At 28.9% G+C, this 19,637-nt stretch overlaps 4 protein-coding genes across 10 annotated transcripts in view; 2 read left to right on the top strand and 2 right to left on the bottom strand.

Annotated features, from left to right (window-relative positions):
• LOC130663926 (uncharacterized) overlaps positions 1 to 704 on the bottom strand; it is a 168,966-nt gene extending 168,262 nt beyond the window's left edge. For 4 of the 5 annotated variants that reach the window (XM_057463501.1, XM_057463499.1, XM_057463500.1 and 1 more), the window contains exon 1: positions 332 to 704. In XM_057463501.1, coding sequence (XP_057319484.1) covers positions 332 to 526 — 195 coding nt within the window. In that variant the 5' untranslated portion in view covers positions 527 to 704. The remainder of the gene's footprint in view (positions 1 to 331) is intronic. The other variant, XM_057463498.1, reaches the window with a different exon arrangement.
• Positions 705 to 2,590: 1,886 nt separating this feature from the next.
• On the top strand, positions 2,591 to 5,551 carry LOC130663016 (thioredoxin-related transmembrane protein 2 homolog). Its single transcript, XM_057462041.1, has 5 exons — positions 2,591 to 3,047; positions 3,136 to 3,316; positions 4,467 to 4,653; positions 4,727 to 4,922; positions 5,013 to 5,551. Exons 1-5 carry the CDS (start codon positions 2,904 to 2,906, stop codon positions 5,109 to 5,111), a joined length of 807 nt encoding a protein of 268 aa, XP_057318024.1. The 5' UTR covers positions 2,591 to 2,903; the 3' UTR covers positions 5,112 to 5,551.
• Positions 5,552 to 7,070: 1,519 nt separating this feature from the next.
• On the bottom strand, positions 7,071 to 13,368 carry LOC130663015 (probable ATP-dependent RNA helicase kurz). The gene is made up of 6 exons (XM_057462040.1): positions 12,996 to 13,368; positions 12,062 to 12,241; positions 11,707 to 11,982; positions 7,475 to 10,338; positions 7,298 to 7,395; positions 7,071 to 7,223 (listed from the first exon to the last, which is right to left on the bottom strand). Exons 1-6 carry the CDS (start codon positions 13,068 to 13,070, stop codon positions 7,147 to 7,149), a joined length of 3,570 nt encoding a protein of 1,189 aa, XP_057318023.1. The 5' UTR covers positions 13,071 to 13,368; the 3' UTR covers positions 7,071 to 7,146.
• Positions 13,369 to 14,229: 861 nt separating this feature from the next.
• On the top strand, positions 14,230 to 18,214 carry LOC130663311 (uncharacterized). 3 transcript variants are annotated; one of them, XM_057462454.1, is made up of 4 exons: positions 14,230 to 14,358; positions 14,417 to 14,537; positions 16,561 to 16,831; positions 16,909 to 18,214. In XM_057462454.1, the coding sequence occupies exons 2-4, from the start codon at positions 14,422 to 14,424 to the stop codon at positions 17,401 to 17,403; spliced, it is 882 nt and encodes a 293-aa protein (XP_057318437.1). In that variant the 5' UTR covers positions 14,230 to 14,358; positions 14,417 to 14,421; the 3' UTR covers positions 17,404 to 18,214. The 3 variants fall into 3 exon arrangements, with proteins under 3 accessions (XP_057318437.1, XP_057318435.1, XP_057318438.1); XM_057462455.1 differs by having other exon boundaries at positions 14,250 to 14,358; positions 14,405 to 14,537; XM_057462452.1 differs by having other exon boundaries at positions 14,247 to 14,537; positions 16,909 to 18,213.
• Positions 18,215 to 19,637: the final 1,423 nt, after the last annotated feature.

Below are 19,637 nucleotides of genomic sequence, written 5' to 3'. Positions count from 1 at the left end.
ATTAATTTGAAAATTTTTTAAATGCGCATTTTTTTTTTAATTTTATTTTATTAATTATTTACTCGATTTATTAATAATTTAAAAATTATCTGATGTTTGCTACATTCACACTCATTCTTATAGATGTTGTAAAGCCGAATGTGATACTTGGGGATAAATAAAATGTACGTAGGATAAAAATTAAAAATTGCGTATTTGAATATTTTAGAAATCAGTACGCGTATTTTTTTAAAATTTCATTATTTGAATTAATTAATTTGTTTAATGATTTAAAATTTATAAATTACCTCATGTCTGCTACATTCACACTGATAATTAATTATATAATTACCGTAACACCGATGGAAAGATAATTATCAAAGCATTCATTGGAATCGATTACTTTTCCTTTGTAATAAAAATTACTTTTCTTTAATAATACATTATCAGTTATGTCTTTATTATCAAAACTTATCACTGCTGTATCTGATGACAATATATCACTGATCCAACCAGAATGTTCATAAACACGTTTGCGTGATGACATTTTGTTAAATTAGTTTTAAATTAATTAATTTTTCATCAACTTCAATGCCGACGCTAACACCGTTGAAATTAAAATGACGACGCAACGGCCGTCGTTATTTGAGACTTTGTTTTTAGTTATGGAATTCTTGGAATAACAACGAAACAAAGAAACCAAAGAAACGCGGGAAGTATAAGTCGAGTCGAGATTTCTCAGATAAATCTTTGTTTTTATCTGCAATGTAACTATTGAACTGTAAACTGTTTTATCGAAGAGATGGCGTTAGTTTTATAATTCATAATTTAAAAAGTTATGGGTAAAATAAAAATTTACAAAATTTTAAAACTGAAACATTATAATAATTTAACAGTATTAAATAAAATATTTATTAAAAAGCATTTGAATATAAATCCAAATAAAAATTTCGAAAAAAATAATATTTGAATTAAAGTACAAAAATTTTATTTTTAAAAGTATTTAAATTCAAATACAAGTACCCAAGGAGCACACTTGCCTTTGAGATATCAGTTTTTAGGCTTCTTTTTGACATATCGAAAAGGCATCTATATGTTGACAAAACGATCAGAAATTTATGTCACCGGAAAAATGTCTACTTAAAAGACGTAACACAAATGACGACAAAAATTAAATTACAAATAGTGGTAAAATAAGTCATCTAAATGAATTTTTAATTGAAATAAGACAGGAAAAACAACACAACTCTTCTCTGTCTTCGGAACCAGAATTTGCATGTCGTATTTATACCAAAAAAGATGACTTTGGGACAAAAAAAAATTTGTCTTGTCCTTTTCAAAGACATCTTTAAGACATCTTAAAGTTATCTCTGTGCTACTTGGGTACCCTAATAGCTACTCAGCTTGAAATTGACAGCAAATTAACAATTGAAGTTATCGAAATTTGCGGCCCGAATTTACCGACAATTTGACAGCAAAAGTTGGAAAGAAGAAAATTTTGCGGTTAATTTTTCCTCAATTTAGAGGTAACTTTTGTTACTAGAAAAAAAAACAACCTTATAAGTTTCCTTGAATTTTTCGTCAACTTCGGGCTTTTCCGTTATTGACGACAATTTGTAAACAACTTTTCAAGTGAATTTGCATTCTAATTCGGATAGTAAATTTACGTCAAATAGCAAGTTGTAGACAAATTGTCGTCAAAAAAGGAAAAGCTCGAAGTTGACGGACATTTGATGAAAAATTAAAGGAAACTTTTGCTAAAACAAAATGTGCTATCAGGGAAGATTTAGAAAGAAAATTAACAGCGTTCTCAGCCAATGCTCCCCACTTTTTAAAATTATTCAATGATTTTTAATTATCATAACAGTATTAAAATTTGATTAATTAATTAGGAAAAAATGAAAGCATTAATTGAAAAAAGGACAACATAGTTGCAATTTCGCCGAGATATAGATTTAAAAAAAATTACGAAATTTTAAAATTCGAAACATGAAATTGCCATGAAGATTTTATTAAAATTTTTTAAAATCTATGTCTCCATGAAATTGTAACTATGTTGCCCTTTTTTCAATTAATGCTTAAACTGTTTTTTTAATTAATTATCAAAATTTTAATACGGTCATTACAATTGAAAGTCATTGAATATTTTAAAAAAGTGTGGGGAGGGGGGAGCAATGTCTGAAAATTGCCTTAAGGGTCGGCAGTACTAAACGAATTTTCGAATTTTACTTTTCTAATTACGTTTTGAATAATTACGTCACTCGAATGATGAAAACCTTCCGAAAAAGTTTGTCTTCCACATTTTTTCGGAAGCTATAAAAATTTCTGTAATAACAATTGATCAATAAATTAAAAGAAAAGTAAAATTCAAAAATTCGTTTAGTACAGCCCAGCCTTAATAACCATCAATAATACAATAATATCATTTTAATCTGAATTTTTTATTACGAAAATAAAATAAATAATTTAACACAAATTTCACGTCAATAATTTACCACTACCGCCATCATTTCAATTGATTTTGACATTAAGCAGTAGCACCATCTCCACACGAACCAATGAAACATCAACCCAATGATCCCGGACCAGATCATATATCATCAAATCCTTGCCCTGTTGATGACGACATCATCATCGTTATCAGTACTATAGTAAAAATAATTACAAAATAAAACAAATCTCTTCCTGATTACAATCGTGAGTGCACTACAAGTACAATATATATCTGTATGTATTCAATTAATTAATAAATTAATGTGGTGTCAATTGTAAGTAACAAAATAATTTTTGTTTAATGATCATTCAATGAAAATACAAAATGAATAAAGTAATTTAACGATAAATGTTAATTACTCTAATTAATGATAATTGTGTTAATTGAAAAAAGTTAAATCAATACTGAAAAATAGAAGCAAAGTAATAAGATGACTTTCAAAGAAGATTTACGTTTATTATTTAAACCGTATTATTTAGTTAATATTTTTATGAGCTTATCATATATAATTGCTAAACAAGTACCATTTGTTTGTCCATATATTTTTCCGGAAAATGAATGTGAATTAGATGGGGTAAGAATTATATATTTTATTATTAAAATTTATAATTTATTTAATCATGAATTAATATGTTTATTTTTTGTTTTGTTTATTATTACAGAAAGAAACACAAATTTTATTCTTCTTATTGTTTGTAATAATGATAAGAACACGAAAAACTGGTAGTGTCACAATGATACATTATTTATCTGCTAGTTTTGTTTATACTAAAATAACAAATCTTATTTTATGGTTTTATGCTGATATTAGAATGGGTATTTTGTTTGCTGTTATTTTTATACGTAAGTATAACTTTATTATATTTTATAATCATAAACCTTCATGTCATTAGAGGTACTGAGTACCTGGATATAAATTTACACATTTACTAGAGGTGTGCGAATAATTCGAACCTACGAATTAATCGTAAATTTATTTATTTATTAATTTACGCTGTCAGCAATTTATAAATTTTACAGTTACATTTGCGTTATCACAGTGCGAATAAAACTAAAAAGAAACTACAGTTTATAACAGATGATCTTGAGGAATAAATTACTAAAAAATAACAAAGTATTTGTACATTCTAATTATTCTTAATTGTTGGACTCAGCTTTCACTCTGGTGTCCATTTCCACTTGAATTGACTTTTTGAATGAACTAAGAGACCCACCAAATACATTTACAGTTTTTGAGTATTCATTGACTAGTCCAAATATTCTGTTCCTGGGTCCGTTTTGTATAAATTACTTATTGGAGTATGGTACTTCTAAAAGTCTATTTTCCCTTAGATTCTTATTCGGGATGTTATTAAATTCTCGAATTATTTGAAAATTTACGAATAATTCAAAAATTTTCTTTTAAACGACTTGAAATTGTGAAATTTTTTCCAATAATTCAAATTTTTATCAGAGGTAAATAGAGCTCAGACGCGAATTTACCAAAAAATTATTTTTGATTATTTTGAAAACTAAACTCTCCATCATATAAAAATTTTATACTTCAAAACTGACCCGAATTTTCTCGATTCTAATCGAGTAATTTGAAAAGTTACAAATAATTTGAACACTTGGATAATTCGAAAATTGGCGAATAATTCAGTCTTGAATTATTCGATTTTATCGAATCATTTAAAAATTCTAAATATTCGATTCGAACACGCTTCACACATCCCTGATATCCACATGTAAAGTTTTTCATATTTCTTAGTAAATTTATAAATTTATTTGGGTAAAGTCAAAAAACTAAATGATTGACAGTTTATTGTATTTAACTATTTACTGTACCCATGAATTAAATTTGAATTTCCTTATTAAGAATTTATTTATCATGCGGGTACCCGGGTAATTTTGAATAGATCATTAAGTAACTTTAAATCTTTTGATTATTGACATAAAGGTTAATTTACATTCAAATTTACGGAGTAAATTAATAATAAAATTATATTTACAGTTTGTGCTTTAATTTTACCTGAACCAACATATCAAGGTCCACAAAATATAACATTTATCAGAGGTGCCAATGGTCTCGAAGAAGAATTAAAAAGGGATACACGTATAATTTGGCTTGTAGCATTTTATACAGCATGGAATCCAGCTTGCAATACTTTTGCTCCAATATATTCTCAATTATCAGCAGAGTAAATTATTTATTTTTTAAACTTAATTAACTTATTTCAATCATTTAATTAAAAATAATTTTGTTTTTATTAGATATGCTCTGGAGAATTTAAGATTCGGTAAAATTGATATCGGAAGATATCCTGATGCTGGAGTAAAGTATCACGTAAGTGATGCAAGTACCAGTAAGCAACTGCCAACATTGATATTATTCAAAGATGGGAAAGAAGTAGATCGGCGACCTTACGCTGATAGGAATGGAAGACTTGTTAAATTTCTTTTCTCCTTAGTAAGTTATTTGTATATAATATTTTTTTTTGATTTATTATTAAGCTGTAAAATTTATTTAATTTTATTTATATATTCTTTTTAATTGCAGGACAATATGAAAGCGGCATTCGATTTAAATAATGTTTACAAAACATGCAAGAATAATCCGCTAAAGAAAAAAGATAAAAAATCAATAAAAGCTGAGTAATTTATCAGCATTTTATTTACAAACTATCGCATACCAAATAGTATGTTTAATAAATTAATTAAACGCCATAATTTAATTTTAATTTATTTTTAAAAGTTAAAAATAATCAATGGTAAGCAAGTAATAAATCACCAATCGTGTTCGTTATAAACTACGAAATGTCAACGTTGCTTTCAATGTTATACATATATAACAAAAAAAATTTTATCGTACTGAAGATACTCTTGTTTCGATTTTTTTTTTTAATATTATATTTAATGAAATAATTAATTTATTAAAAAATTATTTTTTACATCAGTACAGTAGACGAAAAATAAATTACAATATCATATAATGATTATGTAAAGTCTTAAAGCATAAAAATGTACAGATAATAGTTTATCTCGTACTCAGTCTGCCGCAATAAAATTTATTGTTATTATATATTTTTTTTTTTATAAGAGACAGTTATATTTAAATGCAAGTAGAATAAATAAAAAAAATATTTGAACTTCTTATCGACGATATCAATTCTTATATGGGTGTAGTTTATACTGACGGCCAATTTAATACCAGTTTACAAATTATTGTAAACACTTATAATAGGCATTTAAATAAACTGCACAAATAAAAATCAAATGTATTAATATAATAATAAGTATACAAATTATACTATAATTTATAAATAAATAGTTTATGCTTACAATTATTTTTCTTATTGCTAACAATTTTCATTACTATTGGGGAAAGATATTAATATTTGTATGTTGATTAGTCAATAAAAAAATATCATTAGGGCCAATCTTAGATAGTGCTTCCCACTTTTTAAAAATTCTCAATGACTGAATTTTCATAAGCGTATCAAAATTATCAATTGATTAAAAAAAAATTAAAGTATTAATTGAAAAAAGGACAATGTATTTATTTATTTATCTATTTATAACGCATTTCTGCAATTTACAGTATATTACAAAATTTATATTAAATTATTTAATGCGCAAAATAGATTCTAACAAAGATAAAAATATTAACTTTAATTAATGTTTAAATAAATCATATGTTGATTTTTTGAATTCCTTCATTGTACCTCCAAAAAATTATATTTTACCAAAGTAATTGTTAACTGCATTGAGAAGCCTTATCTATGGGCTATTTTTAATAAGTAGTTTTTTCGTAGTGGGTATATGGACTAGACGAAATAAATTATATAAAAGTACAATTTTTGGGTAGTTTGGTTCTATATTTACACTTTTAAAAGTAACTGGATCTCTTTTACAAAAAGGATTAGCCAAACATACGATTTATTATTTATCTATTCTAACTGTGTTACTCTGCAAAATTTCAAAGTGCATCAAACACTTCATTAAAATGGGTCACCACCACTCGGTCCGCGTAAAAAAGTTACATATAATCACATGTAATTATATGCGAAAAATGGCCACTTTGTCTCGGACTAATTTATCTAAAAGTCGAATGCTAAGAATCTATTCTTGATCGACTTTAAAAACTAAAAGTCGATTTTTTTGAAAGAAAAGTCGATTCTCGATTAGAATCAGAATCGACTTAGCCATTCCTACACCTAAAGGGGTTCGTGGCTAGTCGTTGTAGTCCAGTACCAGCTTTTTGACAGACGTTCGAAAGGATGGGGTGGGACTGCTAAAGAAGTTCACATCCGAGCAGATAGCATTGACTGAATTGGATATTCTGTTGATAGGCCCAAAACGGACATAGTTTTTTGAGGATTTTATAGTATTTAGCAGCTGGCTATGTGTTAGGTCTGTTTTGGGACAGATGAATTCAAAGCATTCAAGTATTTCTGGAGTCAATGTACCCGTCAATTACCTTATAGAAGAACGAATGTCGTTAACTTGTCTTAATTTTGCTTAATAATTGATTTGAAGGTAATCATATACTGCGTTAGTGTCTAAGTCATATCTACTAAGTATTAAATTCACTTTTAAAAAAATAATAACAAAAATATTAATAATAATAAAAAATTTATTAAATTTTTTACAAAATAAAATAATTATTATAATTAATTCTACATAAAAATAATTCATACAGGCGGCCAAATTAATGCAACTTGTGAATGTGCTGATTCTGGTAACCATTTTTGATAGGCGTTCAAAAGAACTACAAGAAAAAAATCAAATGTCATAAATATATTAATATAATAATTTATCAATAAATAAATAGCGAATACTTACAATGTTTGTCTTCCTGCCAGGCTTCCAATAATTTTTCTTTCGACATTACTTCTTTACTTAACAAAGCATTCGTGATAGCTTTTGTCCTTGGAAGTAGTCTAGAAAAAAATAATTTCCATTATTTCAATTAGTCAATGTTACTATACAGAATAGATAAATTAAAAAAAATATACATACTCAGCCCAAGATTTATTTATAGTACCGGGTGAAGAAAGTAACGAAGGGACAAATCGTTTCAATTTCGGACAAACTTGTCCTTCAAGGAAGAACCTGGCAAAGTATTTAACTCCGTCAACGCTATTTGGATATTCCATTTCCATCGTTGGCAGTTCCCAAGCCGCACGTCCGAAGGTACCACTCATATGTCCCAGTACTTTTCCCGTCTCAATGTCATACCTAGGCGGTGGATCATCAAGAGGTTCATTCATACGGCACAGAGTTGGAGCGAATTTAATTAACCATTCCGGTTCAATAACAGTAACACCTCTCATATACATCTTATTCGTTTCGTAAATTTCTTGATAAACCACCCACTCGGGTTTACTTTTTCTCAAAACACAAGACGAGTGCATAAATACAGGATCTTCCATCTCTAAAGTTTTATAAGCATGTCGCCACTTTACTTTATCTTCATCTTGTTTTATTTCATCAGGACTTACTCTTTTTGCAACATGATCAGCCATACCAGAAAGAACTATCTGACGAAGAAGTTTGGCATCCAAGTCTGTTGGTGGTGGCATATTAGGATCGATTGTTAAATCCAACTCGGGTATATTTAATGCTATTTCATTTGAAAGTTGTTGACGTAATTTACGAATTTCCGTTATTGCTTTTGTACGTAATCCATTTTCTTCACAAAAATTAAACATTTTACCCTGAGACTGTGCATACTCAGCAGCACCAACAGCACGAATAAGTACCATTGGATCACCAAGAAGTAAACTATTACCAATCCCAGCCCAGCAACGTCGTTTTTGTAACCACTTTGTTTTAGATTCACCCTCCGAGCCAAGTGATTCAATCAGCAGCTCTTGAACTGACAGCGCCGATACCATACAGATTGTATACTTCAAAAGATTTTGCTGTTGAGATAAAGCCAGCATTTTTCCATAGCGTGGCGCTACTGGAAACGCAGATATACTTCGACCAAGTGGAGTTACTTTGGCGCTAAAATTCTCCGACTGTTTCTGCTGCGTTACTGGTTCCAGAGCTCCCAAAATACAAAGACGTTTCTCCGCAGACTTCAACTGAATGATATCAGGAGCTGACGGAAATGGAAAATTAATGACTTTATCAATATTCATTACTTTCATTTGTAGTAGAAGATCATCAACGGGTTTGCGACGTATTTCGGGTTCGCTAAATTTTTCGAACTCGTCATTGTAAACAGCTGATGAGTACAGCCGGTAACAATGACCTGGACCCATTCTACCAGCTCTTCCAGCTCGTTGATTAGCACCAGCTTGGCTTGTATAACAAACTCTGAATGTCGTAACGCCAGTTATTTTATCATACAATCGTGTTTTACAACGACCGCTGTCTATTACGTACTTAATATGGGGAATAGTAAGTGACGTTTCAGCGACATTTGTTGATACCACGCAAAGACGGCAGCCTTCAGGTACAGTTTCAAATACTTTTGACTGTTTATGAGCTGGAAGTAATGAATACAGCGGCAAAACCCACATGGGCTGTGAGCCTGATAAACCTTTTAATTCTAAAATATCTTCGTCTTCTTCTTCATCTTCATCTAAATTAACATCATCATTATCATCAGCATCATCATCAAAAAAATCTTCTTGCGTATCATCTGTAGGCACTGCTGAGTAATTATCAAGATTTATTTTAGGCAAGTTAATAGTTTCTAATTTCCTTTTATTTTTTATACGGCGAATTGCATTCATAGCATTCAATTCTTCTGCTTCATCATCATCATCATCATCATCATTATTACTATCATTGTCTTCGGAATCTTTATTTTTTATTGTAGACTTGGTTGCTGTCCATCTCTTCTTTTTATAAGGAAACGCTTTACGTAATTTTTGAACAACTGAATTAACTTCATGCTGACCAGTTAAAAAAATAAGAATTCCACCTTCAGGTAAACGTGTATGGATTTTAACAGCTTTTTTAACCGCATCCAAGACGTAATTTTGACTTGTTTTTCTATTAAAGTGAATCGTTACTGGAAATTGTCGGGAAGCAACTTCAATAACCGGTGGTTTAATTTTAAAGAGTTTTGGATTACTTACAAAGTCTTCAACGCGCAACGTAGCTGACATAATTATTAATTTTAACGGGTCACCTTTTTTAGCACGTAGAGGTACAATACGCGACAACAAACCAATAAGAATGTCTGTATAAACACTGCGTTCATGAGCTTCATCCAAAATAATAACGGAGTATTTAGTCAACAAAAAATCATGTTGGACTTCTTTTAACAAAACACCATCGGTCATAAATTTTATTTTAGTTTCAGGCGTGACATTACCCTCAAACCTTATTAAATACGACACTACATCAGTTTTTAAATTCATTTCTTCACCAACACGTTTACTCATAGACATGGCAGCAACTCTTCTTGGTTCAGTTACACCAATCATTTTACTTCTAGCATACCCAGCTTCGTACAAAAATTGAGGTACTTGGGTTGTCTTACCACTTCCTGTTTCACCAGTTATTATCACAACATTATTTTCATTTATTGCTTCTACTATACCTTGTTCTTCTTCCAGCACCGGAAGTTTTAATCGCGCTTCTTGAATTTCCGGTTTACGATTTACAGGAACAAAAACTGCTGGCTTACGGTCTATTTTTTCATATATTATTTTTGCAGGAGGTTTATCTACTTCAGTTACATCTTTAGTAGATTTTTTTTCTTCATTTTTATCAGATTTGTTAATAATTGTATCGATATTTTTATCAATTACTTTTTCGACAATTAAATCTTCTTCTTTTTCTTCTTCATCCTCCTTTTCTTCTTCGTTATCTTTTTCTTCTTCTTCATTATCACTCGATTCTTCATTACTATCGGTATCTTCCTAAAATGTTTATCAATTTAATTATTAAATAAAAAAAAAAATAATGATCTATATTATTAAGAGAATAAGGAAAATTTTGTTCCAGCCATATCTAAAGGATAGAATAAGTTAATTTTATTAAATTTGGTATCGTTAGAAAGGTCTTGACTTGAATTTGTGCCTTTTCATGGTTTAAACTATTTTTTATTGCAAAATATCAAGTATCAAGATAAATAAATTTATCGGTATCGGAACGTTTTTCGCGAATCGAAAATGAAAAAAAAAAGAAATGAAAAGTGAAAAATCTACGGGATCTAGATTTCTGAAATGATTCGTACGTCAGCCGACAATTGCAGGCCACCCCCAACTACCCATTGAGTCACCTTTAGATTCAAATTACATAAATTATTTTCATTTTCTTTGCGAGAAAAACGTTCCGGTCTTCAGGTACATACTATATTTACTTTTTTTAAATAAATTAATTACTCTGTCACTGAATATGGCCGAATGTATACAACTATTATATATATATATAATTAAGAGAATAAAAAAAATTTAGTCCATACCACGTCTTCTATGATAATAAAAATTAAAAAAATTTAATTTGGTATCAGTGAAAAAAATATATTAGTGGACTAATAAAAAAAAAAAAAAATTCCGTGTGTAGATTTTTTTTTTTCAAGATTCATGGTTATACAATCATCAAAATTAAAAAGTTTGTGAGTTGATAATGAGCAGGGTACAGAAGTTTGTGCTTAACAATAAGAATAAAAGAAAAGAATTCGCCCAAATTTCTCTATATGACAATTACGATCGCTAGCAAATTCACGTGAATTAAATTAAAAGATATATTCAAATATCGAATGACATAAAAAAATGTTGGAATTGAGATTGTGAAAAAAATATGCTAAGAAAATCAGCAAGATAATTAGCAAGACCACCAGCAAGATAATGAGCAAGACAATTAGCAAGACCATCAGCAAGACAAGCAGCGAGACCGCCAGTAAGACAACGAGCGAGACAATTGTCTTGCTGATGGTCTTGCTGATTGTCTTATTGGCATATTTTTTTCACAACCTTAATTTTGAAGGCTTTAATAACACTCGACATTTAAATATGTCTTTTAGAAATTTCTTTGACAAATTGGCGCGAATTTTTTTTCTTTTATTCTTATTGTTGAGCACAAACTTCCGTACCCTGATAATGATATTTGTCTTATTAAATTCCAATGATAATAGAAATAAGCAAAATATTCTAGACTAAATTTTAGAGTAGAGACTTCAATAAACAGTTCAAGTCAAATCATTTTTAATAAATTTAGAAGTAATACTCGGACAGTCACGTAGTAGCTGTAGGTTGCTCGTTATAATTATTAATAAAAATTTATACCTCAAAACCAACGATATTTGGATCAGATGATGATTGATGTGTTAATTCATCTCTAAGTAACGCCGTTCGTATTCTCTTGTTACCTTTGATAGCATTTGGAATTGATTCAGCCTCTTCCACGTCGTACTTTTTATTTTTTGGGAATGATTGGGGAGCATTTAATTCTTGAAAGTGTCTTTTCAGTCCTTTAGTTTGGATTGTAGTTATCGACATGTACTGCTGGAGTTCTTCGGCTGGTACTTGAACTCTAGCTAAATCTTCTAATAATCCAGCTCTCTGAAAAATTATATTTTTGAAAAATTATAATTACATCTGATACTTACAACAATAATAACTAATTATTTTTTATAATCACCCTCTGTTTTTTTTCTTTACGTTCGATAACTTTTTCCAGTTGTTTCCTACGTTTGTTAGATAAGAAAGGTGTGATTGTTTTTCTCTTGTCAGTTTTTTTAGTTTTACGTTTTTCTGTTGGAATTAAAAATTTATTCGATTCATCGTAAGTTTCTTTAGTGTTTTCAATTTCAATTTGCACCTGTAAAAAAAATATAAATTATAATTTAAACAACCCAATCATGTCTTGTGAACAACTCGCTCTTAAAAAAATTATTTTTTACAAATTTGTATGCGACAAAAACGTTCAAGATTTTTTATATTCAATATAATTTTGTAGTAAAAAATAATCCTGAAGTTCACAGACAATAAAAAATTTTCGAATTTTTTTTTTTTTTTAAAAAGTTACAAAAAAAAAAAAAGTATATGATGCTGAAAGTAGCATGAGTGTGAATGTAGCAGACATCAGATAAATTTAAAATTATAAATAAATAGAGTAAATAATCAAAAAAATAATATTTATAAAAATGCACTTATTGATCTCAAACTTTTTTAAATGCGCACTTGTTTTAAACTTTATTTTATTAATTATTTACTCTATTTATTAATAATTTTAAATTTGTTTGACGTCTGCTACATTCACACTCATAAAATAGCCGACATCTGACAATTTTAATGTTTTTAATTACTAAGTTAATTGTCAACGTAAATTTAAAAAAAAAATATACACAATAAAATTTACTTTGTTTATTGAAAATAAAAAAATTTTTTTAATGACTGCTACATTCAGCATCATGAAAATATGCATATGTAGAAAATTAAAAAAAGCAGTTGTAATTCAAAAAAATTTTTCTTTTATAATTCATCGTTTTTACAAAAGTCCAAAAATTATTCGTCAGCTAAATTCAGTATCATTAAAAAAAAATTTTAAATAATTAATTTACTAAATTAATTACCTTACTAACTGACGAATTGTCAATTTCAACAGTTGGATTCGTTCTTGCACGTGCATTATAACGCTTTTTAGCCATTTTTATTTTTAAATTAATTAACCCGTTTTATTATTAATTCAATTAAAAGTATTATAATTTAAACAATTATTTAAATAAATAAATAATTTACTCTGAAACTATTTAAAGAGTCACACAATCAAACAAAATAACCTAAAAACTTTCAAATATTTTATTCCACTAGATTTTTTGTTTCGAAGAAAAGTTCTTTCATGATTATTAATTATATATTTTTTATTTAATTTTAAATAAGATTCTGTAACAATTTTAAATTTGATTGTTATTAAACACAAACAGAAATGGTAAACACGTTTTTTCACGTGTTTTAAATAACCTATGAAACATATGATATATATTTATACATAAACACGTGGTTTGAGTTATTGGATGTGTTCGAGTATTTTTTTCAAATATAAAATCATTTTACGCGCGCGCGCAATCGCATTTTAAAAAAATGATCATCATTTGCTGTACCTCTTATAATCTTAGTGGCAATAAACTTTTTTCAATCAAAAATATTTTAAATAACAATAAATTTCAATGAAGAATAGACCAAATTATTTATTAAAATTCAATGAGTGTGAATGTAGCTGACAATTGTCAATTTTTTTAATTTTTAAACAAGTGAACTAAATTTAAATCGAATAGAATTGAAAAAATGCGCATTTACAGAATTTGAAAATCAGAAGATGCATTTTTTTATTTTTATACTTTTAATTATTTAATTCGTTTATTTGTAATTTAAAATTTGTCACATATCTGCTACATTCACGCTCATTAAAATTCATAACATTTATTTTTCGACTTGAATTTAAAATTTTAGAACAAAAAAATTATTCCGTCGTAGAGTTTTTTCAATCTAGTTTATATAATAAATTTTAATTTGGATACTGGATTATTTTACTATCTTTATTAATAAGATAATTATCAACTAACAGAAATAAATAATTTGGTGAATGTCAAGTACACAATTGAATAAATATATAAAAAAAAAATATTTATTACATCGTTGTTTCAAAATTTAAAAGCACAGTTGAAATAATAAGGATACAAATTTATTTATTTTTCTTTGAGTTAAGAAAAGAAAACGTCAATGAAAAATTATCAACAGCAATATTTAAACAGTAAATAATTTGAAAAAATAAAAACAATATATATATACATATGTGTATACTTGTAGGTTTGTTTGATAATTTTCAACGCTTTGAAACTGCAGAGCAGACACAATAATTGAATTTGCAAGCAAACATCGTCTTCGTAAATCTAAATGTCATAAATATTTCTCTTGAACGGATAAAATATTTTTACGGTAACATCATTTAGAAAAAAATATTTTAAAATGCATTTATTAATAGCATGTTTGATAGCTGTCATGGTCATCAGCCTGCCAGCCCATTGTAGAGGTAGGTCAGGTCGTAACGTTAATGAAGACAGCGGTGATTTTAGTTGCGGTAACGTTGGTTGTGATGCAAGCAATTTTGGAAACTTGTAAGTACTTTGACATATTATTTCATTTATTACAATTTTTGAATGACTTGATCTGTCAGCATCCCTGGCGGATCCGAATTACGGTCATTTACCGCATTCGGGCGTAATTTAGGTAAAATGCGGTATTTATACGGCTAATTTGCCGCCTTTGACGGTAATTTACGGCAATTATCGTAATTTGTGGCATTTTTATCGTAAGCATCTTATGTTTTTTTTATCTTACAGTTTCTACAGTGCAGTACTTTACTTTACGGTAAAATACCGAAGGGTTGCTGCAATTTAACGGTAAATTACCGTCCTATTAATGCAAATTTACGGTGAAAGTACCATTGCCGTAAAATACCATACGTTTATCGTAAATTATGGTAGTTACTGTAATTTACCGTAATTCGGATCCGTCAAAGATCTTTGTTAATTTGGATAGAAAATGGTTGAAATATTTCAATATATATTGACATTGAAACATGCTCTCTAAACTTGAAATGATAAACATAAATAATGATAAAGTGATCAGTAAATACTATCATTCTGAATAGTAATTTTTTTATTTATGATTAAAACCTGAATAATTACAGGATTAGTATGAAAATTTATTGTCTATGTAAGAAAAATTACTATTTGAACTTTAAAAATCGTAACTGATACTTAGAAAATTGACGACACGTATTATAAAGTTTATAATTTGGAATGTTAAAATTCCCCATATTGACATCCGGGTTCCGGGTTATAATTTCAAACATTAATTTTTAAAGTTTATTTTTTTCCGTGCACGGAAAAAAATAAATAGTAAATGCAACTTGATGCAGTCTGGGTAAATAAACATGATGAAATCATGTTGCATCCACATGATTTGTCATATTTCGGCTACATGACAATCATGTTGCGGTAGCATAAGAAAAATCATGTGGCAGCAATATGATTTTCATGTAGCCTTAATAGCCTAAAATTAAGCTGCAACAACTAAATAGTTATGCTTCAGAAAAATTATTTATTATCAAGCAACTAGATTTTTTCGGATTTATAATATTGCAGATGACAATTAGAGTAAATTATCAAATTAAATCATTTGTAAATGATATTTTTGCTTAAGGGGTTAGGGGTAGTCAGAATTTTCAAAAAATCGATTATTCGTTTGATTGTTGCTTGATAATAAATCATTTTTCTGAAGCATAAATATTTAGTTGATGCAGCTTAATTTTATGCTATTAAGGCTACATGAAAATCATGTTGCTGCCACATGATTTTTCTCATGCTACCGCAACATGATTGTCATGTAGCCGAAACATGACAAATCATGTGGATGCAACATGATTTCATCATGTTAATTTACCAAGACTGCATCATGTTGCATTTACTATTTTTTTTTTCCCGTGTGAGTTAAATTTTCACTGTTTTTCCCAGTTATCAACTAGTTCACTGGAAAAAAGTGAATTTTATGTATAAATAGTGGAAATTTTACTCTTTACACAGTAGATTTAAAACAATACTTTTTAATAAGTAATTATCTTTAGAACTATTTACTACTAATAACTGCAGTGAATTTCACGGTTTTCATAAGTGCATCATTTCACTGGGTAAATGAGTGTATATGCACTAATTCCAAGTAGTCGACTTTTAGCTGTGGCAAATAGTGAATATACACTGTGACTTAGTGATAATTCACTATTTCAGGTTTAGAGAGTGAAATATGTGACAATGAAAAGTGAAAATCATAAATTGAGATTTGAAAATCCAATTTTTAAAACGTAAAAAATTAGAAGTGAATTCGGAGTGATTACGGATTTTATATAAATCCGAATTTATTCCGTCACTTGGAATTCAGGAGTTTGAAAAAAAATCACTCTGCATCCACAATAAATAGGGAGTTTGAATATTTAAATAAACTCCTCTTCAGAGTGAATTTCACTTCAAGGGGATTAAATAAGTAAACGGCTATCCCCTCTGCATTTACTCCGAATTTATTCCGCGTTCAGTCCGCGAATATTTTGCAGTGTATTATTATAATTTACCTTTATTATTTTAGAAATCGTCCCTGGATATGGGGGTCAACAGAAGATGGAGAAATTATATTGGAATCACTTACATTGGAGACATTAGATGATGCCTTAAATGTTATACGAAATTCTTTTTTTCCTGATGAAAATATGAGTAAAGGTTGTGGTTTATTATCTGAACCTGGAGCATCGGAAGAAGCTGAACAATTGATATTAGCTATTGTCAAAGATGGCCTCAGTATTGTTGCAAGAGACGTCATTACAAACGAAGTCGTCGGCACGATTTTCAACAAACTATTTGTAAAAAACTTTAAACTCCTTGTTGACTAAAGTTGTTAATTTATTTCAACGGTTTTCTATTATTTTCTTCTTTTTAGAAACGCCAAACTGGAAATGAAAAAAGCGAGGTAGAAATATTTCGAGATAATTTCAAGCACAAAGCGTCAAAATGCTTCATAGATGTGTATGAAGATGTTGGATCAAGAGTGGATCTTTTTAAACTTTATAATGCCGATTGCACTATGGAAATGATGTTTTTAGCAGTTAGACGGGATTATCGGCAAAGAGGAATTGCTGGATTATTAGTATCATCGTCATTAGAATTGGGAAGACAATTATACAAAGGAATACCAGTAAAAACATCAGTTGATATTGACGGAAAATCTATTACCAATGCCGATGATATTCCTAGTATTGCCTCAGTGACAATGACATCCCCGTATTCACAAAAATTGTTAGATAAATTTGGCTTTGATAAAGTTATTGAAGTCAGTTTTAATGAAGTTATGTTCAACGGTAGATCACTAAGCGAACAGATAGGAAATACTAATCAAACTGCGATAATTGGTGTAAAAAGTCTTTCTACAAATTAGTTAATACATGGTAGTCTGTTGTTTCGGTTTATAAATTTAATTTGCGAGTTAGGGGAGACCGGGCACGATCAACCTCCTCAAAAATTTGTTAAAAAAATTTTTTTTTTCATTTTCGGTCAAATCATGACACCTCTGATATTTTAAAGATATTTTTAGCTGATCTGCGATATGTCAGGCGTAATGGACTACCTGAAAAAAAAATTGCTACTGAAAAGTTATTTTTTTTTCTATACTAAAATGAATTTGAAAAATTTATTGATTAAAGCTCTTTTAGGTCAATAGATTATATTGTCGTTAAAATAAAAAAATAAAAATTTCAATAAAACTGATTATATCAGCTAAATAAATTTTTTTTTTTAATAAATTTGAAGTCCATGGGATTATAAAGGTCCGGAAACAGTATATTTGCGCTTAAAAAATTTTTTTTTTCTGAGTTTTAGTAAAACCTCAATGGATTTGCTTAAAAAAAGACTTAATCAGGTTGGCCTATAGATTAAAAGCCATAAAACATAATTACCGGCTTAAGGGGGCTGTCGTGCTCCGGTCTCCTCTACTATTTATAAGACTTTTAGTCTAGGGGATTTTATTTAATTTGATAAAGCCTTGGAGTCGATTCTTAGGGAACCGGCAAAATATGGATGCCGCAGTGTTGGCTGTATTCCTAAACTCTTGGAACTTCTAAAAGGAAAATTATAACTACATTTCCAAATATAATTTAAATAAATTAATTATTTTCCCTGAAATTATTTGAAGTGTCATACAATCAAATAAAAAAATTTTGTTTTACAAGATTACTTTATCTATGTTTTGTAAAATAATTTTTTCTGTGATCGTTAATTATATGTCCCTCTGTCCGTTGCGCGGTCTCGCCACCCTTCATTCGTCATGCTGCGGCGTTTCGCCGCCATGTATTTAATATTGTGGTGTTGCCAAGTATCATAACTACGATTTGTCAAAAGTCCAACCACACAAGCTTATACGACTAGACAATTGTAATTTATTTACAAATTTCTTTACTAACATAAAAATTTTGTATCAAATAAAAATATTAAGAAAAGAGATGAATTAAATGAGCGGGAAATAAGTCGCTGGTGGTAACTGGTAACATTGCGCAGATAATCCATATAAATACAACCCCCGAGTTCCCTGGCGGATTTAACTCACGGTAATATAGGTCACGAGTGAGCTACCTTGAATCTTTTAATAAAAATTGCGGTGCTGCGCTCATACAGCGCGACGGACGAAGAGATATGTTCTGGTATTAAATAATATGTTGTAAATGTTATCAATTGATTATTTATAAGCATAAAAAGAAATTGTAAACGCATTCATAAATAACCTAGGAAATTTATGACGTATTTATATATACTAACACTTGAGTTGATTATAATTGGATGTAATCGACTGTCTATAGTTCATCTTAATTGTGAAATTGTTTTACAACGCGCGCGGGCAATGGCATGTAAAAATTAATGATCATCCTTTGTGATCTCTTATAATACGCTTTTTTCCGTTAAAATAAACCTCAATCAATTATTATTGATTAGAGATTCCGACTGATAACAATAGATATCAAATATTTTCTGATTGGGGTGAATCGGATACGATTAGAAATGATCGAGTTTCTGTTAATTATCCAATTAAAATTTAATCGAACTTTTTCCTGATGGAAACTCATTCTAAATGCTTGAAATGATTTCAGTTCATTATATAATTTTTAGCGGTTACAACAATTGAACAATCAGTGGTTATTTCAAATGTCTAATTCTTCTTTTATCCTACAATTTGGATTATTTCGAGTAATTATATCTCTTATTAGAAGAAATGATTAGAAAAAAAAATCTGTCTGTCGGTTGACCCTGCGGGTCAGGCCTAAACTTCCCGCTATTTTCGAGTTCAAGGGGCTCGAACACATTGTTGTGAACACATTTGAGCTCGAAAGTACTTTGGTAAACCATTGTTTTCGAAAAAAAAACGTTTTTTAGCATTTCTTGATGGTTGAGGTGGCAATCGACGCGTTTTAATAAATTCTAAAGCTGATCAGATTTTGGAATTGTTTACCCGATGAAAAAAGATTTTGTCTAATCATATATGATTATATATGTTCATATATATAATCATATATGAAGTTATATATAATCATGCATGATTATATATGGGGTCATATATAATTATATATAATTATATATGACCCCATATATAATTAGATCTGATCATACCTGGCTGTTATAAGC

The sequence above is a fragment of the Microplitis mediator genome, chromosome 2 (assembly GCF_029852145.1).
Source record: "Microplitis mediator isolate UGA2020A chromosome 2, iyMicMedi2.1, whole genome shotgun sequence".
NCBI classification, from domain to species: Eukaryota; Metazoa; Arthropoda; class Insecta; order Hymenoptera; family Braconidae; genus Microplitis; species Microplitis mediator.
This window is presented reverse-complemented; position numbering and strand designations above follow the sequence as displayed.

What these genes read in the sequence shown, in the direction of transcription:
- LOC130663016 (XM_057462041.1), top strand. Translation starts at nt 2,904, where the DNA reads ATGACTTTCAAAGAAGATTTACGTTTATTATTTAAACCGTATTATTTA. An exon ending in GTTTGCTGTTATTTTTATAC is followed by an intron (nt 3,317 to 4,466) that starts GTAAGTATAACT and finishes TTATATTTACAG; the next exon opens with TTTGTGCTTTAATTTTACCT. An exon ending in TATTCTCAATTATCAGCAGA is followed by an intron (nt 4,654 to 4,726) that starts GTAAATTATTTA and finishes TGTTTTTATTAG; the next exon opens with ATATGCTCTGGAGAATTTAA.
- LOC130663015 (XM_057462040.1), bottom strand. Translation starts at nt 13,070, where the DNA reads ATGGCTAAAAAGCGTTATAATGCACGTGCAAGAACGAATCCAACTGTT. An exon ending in CAAATATCGTTGGTTTTGAG is followed by an intron (nt 10,339 to 11,706) that starts GTATAAATTTTT and finishes TAAACATTTTAG; the next exon opens with GAAGATACCGATAGTAATGA. An exon ending in CTGGCAGGAAGACAAACATT is followed by an intron (nt 7,224 to 7,297) that starts GTAAGTATTCGC and finishes TTTTTCTTGTAG; the next exon opens with TTCTTTTGAACGCCTATCAA.
- LOC130663311 (XM_057462452.1), top strand. Translation starts at nt 14,389, where the DNA reads ATGCATTTATTAATAGCATGTTTGATAGCTGTCATGGTCATCAGCCTG. An exon ending in GCAAGCAATTTTGGAAACTT is followed by an intron (nt 14,538 to 16,560) that starts GTAAGTACTTTG and finishes TTATTATTTTAG; the next exon opens with AAATCGTCCCTGGATATGGG. An exon ending in CGATTTTCAACAAACTATTT is followed by an intron (nt 16,832 to 16,908) that starts GTAAAAAACTTT and finishes TCTTCTTTTTAG; the next exon opens with AAACGCCAAACTGGAAATGA.